At 53.9% G+C, this 8,474-nt stretch overlaps 3 protein-coding genes across 3 annotated transcripts; all 3 read right to left on the bottom strand.

Moving 5' to 3' along the window:
- Nucleotides 1-201: 201 nt before the first annotated feature.
- SPRG_16226 (hypothetical protein) lies at nt 202-2,676 on the bottom strand (the record flags this gene model as incomplete). Its single annotated transcript, XM_012355488.1, has 12 exons — nt 202-315; nt 367-453; nt 690-788; nt 837-935; nt 987-1,076; nt 1,339-1,443; nt 1,516-1,695; nt 1,764-1,932; nt 1,958-2,046; nt 2,091-2,246; nt 2,303-2,378; nt 2,453-2,676. The coding sequence occupies 12 exons, from the start codon at nt 2,674-2,676 to the stop codon at nt 202-204; spliced, it is 1,488 nt and encodes a 495-aa protein (XP_012210878.1).
- A 241-nt stretch (nt 2,677-2,917) lies between these two features.
- Nucleotides 2,918-3,383, bottom strand: SPRG_16225 (hypothetical protein; the record flags this gene model as incomplete). Its single annotated transcript, XM_012355487.1, has 2 exons — nt 2,918-3,147; nt 3,197-3,383. 2 exons carry the CDS (start codon nt 3,381-3,383, stop codon nt 2,918-2,920), a joined length of 417 nt encoding a protein of 138 aa, XP_012210877.1.
- Nucleotides 3,384-8,128: 4,745 nt separating this feature from the next.
- Nucleotides 8,129-8,331, bottom strand: SPRG_16224 (hypothetical protein; the record flags this gene model as incomplete). Its single annotated transcript, XM_012355486.1, has 2 exons — nt 8,129-8,261; nt 8,285-8,331. 2 exons carry the CDS (start codon nt 8,329-8,331, stop codon nt 8,129-8,131), a joined length of 180 nt encoding a protein of 59 aa, XP_012210876.1.
- Nucleotides 8,332-8,474: the final 143 nt, after the last annotated feature.

Genomic DNA, 8,474 nt, shown 5'->3' with positions numbered 1-8,474 from the left:
CACATATATTCTGTACCACACCATCAATATTCTCAGCAAAACGAAGTCGAAACCCCACCTTGTCGACGAGATCGAGGGACGCGCCTGCCTCGTACAGCGTTTGAGCTGCCTCTGCGTTGTCAGCGGTGATGACAACCGCGAGGGCCGTGCGACCCGTCTATTCCATCACACATAACGTAAAAAGTCATTCAAGAAGTCGATTTATGGAAATACCGAGTCTTTGGCATCGATTTTAAGGTCAGGTTTCCGAAGCAACGTTTGAAGCAGCGATAGATCTTGCGTTGCCACGACCAAGTGCAGCAACGGTGTCTCAGACTACATTCATATAAGACACATCTATCGATGACATATTGTGAAAATGCGTACGCTGTCACGGAGGTTGCCGTAGAGAAAGTTTTTTTGAAGAATGCGCATGGCGTCATCAATGCGCTTGTTGCGCAGAGCATCAAAGAGCTATAACAGAGAGTGATTATAGACGCGGTAGAGAAGCACGCCATTTTGGTCGACTATATACCTGTTCCTCTTGCGTGCGAGAATAGTCGCGTAAAAGCTTTGCTGCTGGGTCATCACAACGGCATGCTTCTGCGACCTCAAGCGGAGTTTTGCCATCCTAATTTTTGCTGTTGTTTATTGACGAAGTCTTGAGGCACATTCATGCCGGTACCATGCGCCGACATGGTGGCTTGTACCTTGTTTTTGGCGTCGATTTTGGCGCCTTTTCCCAAGAGTAGTTCGACAATTTCTGACTTTTTGCTTTCAGCGGCACGGTGTAGTGGTGTATAACCAATCTACGTCAATAGATACATCAAAACAGCTTCATAAACACATAAGCGTACCACATCGGGCGCGTCCACATCGACGCCTTTGTCAAGCAGGATGCGGACGACGTCCACTTGACCTCCGGAAGCAGCGTAGTGCAATGGTGTCCAACCATCCTACTCCAATGTATGCATGTAAAACAATTCATTTCGAGAGATCCAACGTACGCTGTCCGTGCACTTGACGTTGACTCCTTTGTCGAGATAATATTGGACGTCAGCCAACTTGCCATTCCATGCAGCATTGAGAAGTCTTCCCTACATCATCGCTCGTCCACATCGTCGCTCGTCCACATCGTCGCAGGTTGCATGGTTGCCGTAGTACCTCGTCGTTAGTTGGCATCTTCCGTCGCCGCCGTCGCTGTCGGTTTGAAAACTGACGCATCTCCCCTTTTTCATCGACTTCTTTTTAACCAATCCACGCTCGACATATCACAACCAGCCAGACGACATCATATCTTTTCGGATAAGCTAACCATAAATCGAAACCGTCGACCCACGCACGAGCGATTGCACGGACCACGACCTTCAGGTCGAGCTTAATCTCAAGCGCAATCGCCGACGCGAGCTCGATCGACGACAAGGGCGCACAGGGCGGGGTCGCAAGGTGTGTCAGCAGCAGCAGCTAGACCACCACAGGCGCACGTAGCGACCCTAGTGCCAAACTGTGCTCGGGCAAGGCGAGCTTGCCGCGGACCAAAAGCAGCCGCTTGGGAACATCCGAGGCCGAGACAACGGTCAGAGCGCAGTCGCCAGCGTCCGAGGCGAGACCGACCTGCGACACAAACCACCGATGCGCATCGGGTACGAGCTCCAAGACCTCCGAGGCTGCAAGGAGTGCGTCTCGCTCGACCTGAAGAACGGACGGCGCAAAGGGCTCGAGCAAGAGGCGGAGGAAGAGCGAGTACATGGGGCGGGATGCGTGCCCCAACGGGTTTGGGCGACGTACAAGATGTAGAGTAGACGGTGCAAGGTCCACGCAGTCTGCGACGACTTGGCCGGCGACACGTGCACGTGGGTGATGGCGGCTTGCCACAGAGGCAGCTCTTCGACTTGCGCTTCAAACATACCCCAGCTCACGTCACAGACGACATCGACGGTCAGCGTCACAGAGCTGCACGACACAGTAACGGACGCACTCGTCCAGCGACGGCGCACTTGCACCGAGCGCAGCCAGCTTCTGGAGTGCGGCGTGGGCACTTTCGTAGACACCGTCGGCCACGTAGAGCTTATAGAGGTTGTACCCGACAAAACTCGAGCGTCATGACGCACCGTCACCTCCGCGAGAAATGACGGCGTCGCATCGAAGAGAAAGGTCACAAAGCACGCACTGGCGGTAGCCGCGGCGCGCATGTCATGCAGGACGACGGCGCTCATACGGTGAAGGGCGGGGCGAGGCCGGTCGCAGCCACGTCCTTGGCGCTCAAACTCGTATCGTCCGAGATACACGGCAGTGTAACATCAGCGACAAGGGCATCGAGAACCGACGTTTGCGTTGCCGCGTCACCAGACAGCACGCTTACGGTCCGCGCAAGGACGGTCGGAACATGGCGACCGGCGCTAGCGTCGCCAAGAAGCCCGGCTTGGACAACGTCCCAAAGCGTCACGGATGTCATTTGAGCACGTCCGACTACCACTGGCGTTCGAGCGAAGCATAGTAGGATGCTATTGCAAACAACGTAAGCAATAGAATCGAGTCGTAGAGGTCTCCCATCGTCACCGGGCGGTCGCCGAGGATCGAAGCGGTGGCCGAAAAGAACACCGACATGTGGTTGCGCCGCAAGAGCACGGGCGACCCGGACAAGTCGCACGACACGAAGCCAAGGGGCACGTTCTCCGCTGCATAATGGTAGTTCATCATTTCGCATAACGTTGATGGACAAGCTGTCATTCGGCGCACCTTGGTGGCGACGGCGAGGACGTGGCGCCACACGGTAGACTGAAGCGTATACGGGTTCGAACTCTTGGTGTCCTGCAACGACTACTAACGGTGGACCGCATGGCTCAGCCGGTGACAAGGTTGAGCGGAGGCACTCGTCGTTGAAGTGCCCCGGGGCGCCGAGCCGCTGCATGAAGAACACCTCCTCTGAACCACATAGTCAGTCGACGGCGCGAGCCAGCCCGAGAAAAAGCCGCGCGTCATCAACACTAAAGTCCACATGCCGAACGTGCACCGACAGCTGCTCCAACACAAAGCGGCGTGCGACGTGGAGGTCGATCGACGCCGGCGAGAGCTCCTCCCGAGCAGCACAATGTCGTGCGGCGTCGATGTTGTCGTCGTCACGTGCAGGAGCACGCGGCGATCGCCGGCGCCGCGTCAGCGTGGTGTCTAAGCACCGAGCCAATCGCGTGTTTGCAGGGGCAGCTGCTGCTCGTACGGCCAGACAACAAGGACATTGTCGGCTGAAAGCGAGAGGACGAGCGTGTCGGTGCTGTCGTGGTCGTGGTTGGTGTCTGGCACGGGGCCAAAACGGTGCTGGCGCCGCCGAGGTACTTAAGCGCGACTTCGTGGAACGACGCGTGCGAGTGGCCAAAAATCGAGAGACCGACGTGGATCGCAATCATGGCCCAATTTGGCGTCAAAAATAACGCATTGCAGAGAGACACCTCATAATTATTGCTACGATTTAGATTTTACTGAGGGACGCGACCGCTTGCAACAGCCTTGGTATTACCACGCCTCGTCCGTCTAGTACCCCGTTCTGCTTGTGCACCTGCGCCAACCACTCTTCCGATGGCTGCGGCGCCGCAACTTTGGCACAAGCGCGAGTGGCACAACATCTTTATTCTTCTCTTGCTGACGCTCGAGGCGCTTGCGAGCACGGAAGACGTGGTGATGTACTGCCAGCAAGTCGTCTACGGCGGCCCGTCGTTGGCGCTCAACGTTATACCAACTCGATCTTCAACGTGTACACGAACCAGATCAACAACCTCGCGTTCTACCTTCAGCTCTTTGGGTATTTACCATAATATCATTGGCGGTAACATTTCTCGTCGACGTCGTTTGATGTTTGGTTGGATTTGGGTGACGCCATTCCAAGGGCACCTGGTGCAATAAACAACGCGGCTTGCCGCGTCGCCCGCAGGGCCATGGCGCGCTCCGGCGTGCTGTGTGTTCTGTGTCTTACGTCCATTGCTGTGTAAGTGCTGGTCGCTGGCAGCGGTTGGTGGTCGCGCCGATGGCGCCGCTCTTCGCGCGCTCGGCACCCAATGCCCCTCGACGATTCAAGTCACGTCGAGTCCGCGGTGGCCGTCAAAGAGATGAGACGTCGCTGGCCCTCCCGTGCTTTCGCCCCGCCTCCACGAAGTCCCGTCGCCTCCCGGCTCTCCGCCGCCGCCACCAGTCGTCCAGCCTCGCCGCGTGCGGCGTCGGCTCTATGTGCTCGGTGGGTATCCGGATTTATTCGGATGCGGGCTCGGACGGTTTCGTTTGAAACCCACCCGACGGCTTGCACTCCACTGTCGGGTGGTCCGAGTACAGGAGCCTGCGTACGACCTCGCTAACCCTCAGCGAGTGGGGTCCACCACGGGATGGATCTCTCCGTGCGCAGCTCACTCCCAACGACCAAGTGCTGGTGCCAACTCCCACGCATTCAGGCGTAGCACTACATACGTATGCGAAGTCTTTGAGTTAGTTTTTGCTAATTTGATTTCAACGCGAATACGTTTGATTGATTGATTGATTGAGGGGCTTGTGTACCTCGTATACAGTGGTATCCACGTCGTCGTCATCCACGACAGCCATCGCGTCGCGTTTGACCCGAACGTTACGATCGACTCGTTGGTCAAGCATTCGTTGCGCCCCGCGTGGCTCGGTATTCCCGACCTCTACTAACGTATTACTGCTGTCTCTCGATTCCATGATGTGTGAATTACACATCTAGGACGAGCGAGGCGTAAAGTGGCAGCGAGACACGATCCAAGACGCACTCCAAACTAAGATCCTAGTGCCATCTTAGAGGCACCACTGCAGGACGTCGGCGCCGCTTGTCGACACCATCATGCTTAGAAAGGAATCGCATGTAATTTGCACAATGATAGAAACCACTTTGAGGAGCAGAGCACGTAACGCTGCATTGCCGCTGCCGTCCTACAACGCGCGCAGTGCTTGACTCAAGATACCAAGCGCTCTTAAAACGTAAGAAGCAAATGACCTCGTTGGCACATCGTAGTTTTCGTCTTCTACACTTGTAGTAGCGACGATCTCCCCTTCCGCGCGATCATAAATGCGGTTCATAGCAGCATTCTTGGAGTCACTACATCCAAAGCAAATGCTTCCAAAGCCATCATATTCTGTGAAAGGATTGGAACGAAAGGCTTGGAGCTCACAATGTTCGGACGCGAGCACCTCTTCCACAATCACAGCGATTTCATATCGTCTATTGACACTTGTGTAAAACGTGTGTCACGCTATAATGCGTCCTCGTGTGCCAGAAATGAAATATTCACAATATGTGAAAAATCTCGATTTCTATGACGTGGCACCTCAGAGAAGGTCCCTTTTTCGAGCAATCGTTCAGTCGTGTAAAAACAAGTGTAAAAACAAGTGTAAAAACAAGTACGACAAAGCGAAACGCAGTGTTTTTACGCGACAATAGGAAAACCCTTAAGCGCTGTTCATTCTGCAATTTGCGCTCCAGTGGGTCGCACGGCAGGGCGGTCGATAGCGGGCGTCCTGTCCACTGTGGACGGTGAAACTCGTGTGGCCGAGGTCCTTCTTTCGTCACGCATCGCTTTAATGCAGGACATTAGCTCACCACACCAGCTAAGCGCGTGCAAAAATCACTGCGTCCTCATGCAGCGTGCGAATACTTCTCCTCGAGTACCGATGCCTCACCAAACACGATTGGTGGTACCAGCACCATTTTGAGCAGCGTCGCAGCCATTGAGCGTCGGCGCTCATACCTTGACGCAGGTGTGCAACGTACACAGGCGCGAATGCAGCTCGCGGAGGTGTCAATCCAGTGTCAAGTCGTGGCTGCTGGCGTCGATGCTGCGCTGGTCGCAGCCATCGGCGCCGTAGCGGTAGAAATACCACTGCTTCCACGTTAGCGCGCTGTGAGGTAAATCTAAGTAGTCGATGCGCCGAGACAAACGCCGACAGCGACAACCTCGAGCCTGTGCGCGGCGTGCGGACGATGGCATCAAATTCGTTGCGTCGTATCGAAGTATCCGGACACCATCCGGATATCAAAACCCAGTGAAAATATCAAAACACGGCAACGCCGCAGTAGGCGCTGCGCTTGCGCCGCGTCGCGTTCGGAGAGCGTGCGTCATCTTGCGGCATCGAGCGTGACAGATACAACCTCGTGTACCTCGCGCATTGCGTCCTGCTGTTTGCACACGACAGCCAGCACAGAGACCACGAGCGCCGCCGTGCGCTCATCTTGAGCCCCAGCATCTACGTTGAGCTCGACGCCGAGCGCGCGCTCTTGTACGTGCTCGAGGTCGCGATGTGCCGCTACAAGCTCGCCGACCACTGCGCCAGCGCCTAGCAAGGCAAGCTACTTTCTGGACACGGTCGCCGTGTGCTCCCCAAGCGTAAGGTCTACGAAGCGCTGGCTAATACAATGCATTTGGTTTATAGATTCTTATTTGAGCTCATATCATTTCCATAGTGCGATCCTTAGATCCATACACCTTTCATCCGATCTCAGTAGCTTCTTCGGCGGAATTGACAAACTCGATACACCAGAGGCGCTCTCACACAATAAAATGCGAGCATGGTCCATCGCAACTTCGCCGGGCTAGCGCAGCGTATTAAACCCCATATGACGACGCCTGTAGACTTGGAGTCATAGACGATGACCGGAGTCGAGAAGCGAATCCCAGCGCCATCGCGTTGACGCCTATTCGTCGACGACAGCGAGTTATGTCGAAAATCATGCATTTTAGTGTCTCACCTCCCACACACGGCAGCCTCCTCGCCCAGCTCTCACGCAGGTAGCGTTCCCGTCGACGGGTAGCACAGCCAATGTAAACTTCTCCCGCATCAATACCAAGACTGTCTCTACTGACACCGCATCTACCTTTGAAGTGTGCGGCACAGCTCATGGAGACGATCGCTGGCCCCGGCCACTCCACCGAGGCTATGCGGTCGCTCAACAGCAATGACACTGACACGTACGACCGGTGCGACGACGATACGTCCGCGTCGAGGAGGTGTGAGCGTCTAAAAAGCAACGCAGTGCGCTGGCACGACCCTTAATTAACCAGGTGTCTCATGTCGCCTCTCAGTTGCGTGTGGCATACACCGCGTGGCTCGTCGTCACTATTGCCAAATCCACATCTTTTGTTAAACTTCTTGAAATGTATGTGGATCGTGGCGCGCCGTGGTCGAGTAGATCAAGCTCGTGCAGAGCGACATATGGCGTCCACCGGTGCGATATGCTCCGTTTGCGCGAACACATCGATGGACCGACTCGGTCACGCGGCAAACCAACGCCGCTTTTCGATGATGAGACCGAAAAGACACGAGACATTGTACTAATATACTAGTACAGTGTATGCAACTGTGTAAAGCTCATAATTCCCAACCCTATTCCATCGCAAAAACATAGATTGATTGGTACGACAAGTGCCTGGTCGTAAAGTGTATGTCGATTTCTTTCGATCATCGGAGCACATAAAAGCTTCTTGTACATAGTATGAGCTTAGGTAGTCGATCGTGTTCCCTTGGTAAGTGATACTCAAAGAGCGATTCGAGCGTTACAATGAGCTTTTGCTCATTAGTGCTCCAATCTGAAAGGCCCTAGAAACGCAATATATAAATGTAGCACTGGCGCTGTATCGATTTGCATCTGCATGTAAGCGAGGATGAATGGCTTGTCACCCTTTTTTGAGTTGTCATTATGCATGACATGTGTGGATGGTCCAGCGCGTGACAAATTGGTTTTGACATATCTCTTCCGGCAGTGGAGCGTGTATTTGATTCGTTGGGATTCATCGAAGTATGAGTTTGCCCCCCCTCAGACGTGACAGCGCAAGGAAGTGGATAATATTGTCATAAATGATGTAAATGGATATATAGATGGGCTTCTGCGGCGCTATAGGAGCAGTGAAGTATATATGAATCTAAGTGAAAATTGACACGTGACGAGGAAAGTAGTTTGACACAAATGTTGTTGTGTGCCTCATTTAGACGAGGCTGTCTCTTTCGAAGAATGGTCATGCCAACACCCCATAGTAGCATTATATCGAAACGAGGATAAGTATAAGCTCTTGAAAAATGGCGAAAGGGGTGTTGTTTGGTACGTGGGCCCCGATCGGCGGCGAAGCTGCCTATAAGTATTTTGCCGCGAACGACGGCGTCATTCCCGCAGCAACAAGGATTTTTTCTGCAAAATTAGGTCAATTAGGATCGATAGACACCGCACTCCGATTGCCGCATGCGTGGGAGAGTAAGTCAAGATAGTTGTGCGGCTGCCATCGGCCGCCCAAGTCCTACTTTAATCTGGTTTCAATACAGCATGTCCATACAACGAGACGGGTCCGATACGCGCCCGTAGCTCATGCTATCTGTACAATTCGACTACAGCGACGATGATGATAATGTTCCACTGCTAGTAGACAACTTGTACACGCCGATTATCATCATTAAACTCAAAAATTAAACACAAAATATTACAAAATCACTCTCAGGTCACTCTCAAGCGC

Source organism: Saprolegnia parasitica (genome assembly GCF_000151545.1).
Source record: "Saprolegnia parasitica CBS 223.65 unplaced genomic scaffold supercont2.251, whole genome shotgun sequence".
Taxonomy (NCBI): domain Eukaryota; phylum Oomycota; class Saprolegniomycetes; order Saprolegniales; family Saprolegniaceae; genus Saprolegnia; species Saprolegnia parasitica.
The sequence above is the reverse complement of the archived record's forward strand: the minus strand, read 5'-3'. Positions and strand labels throughout refer to the sequence as shown.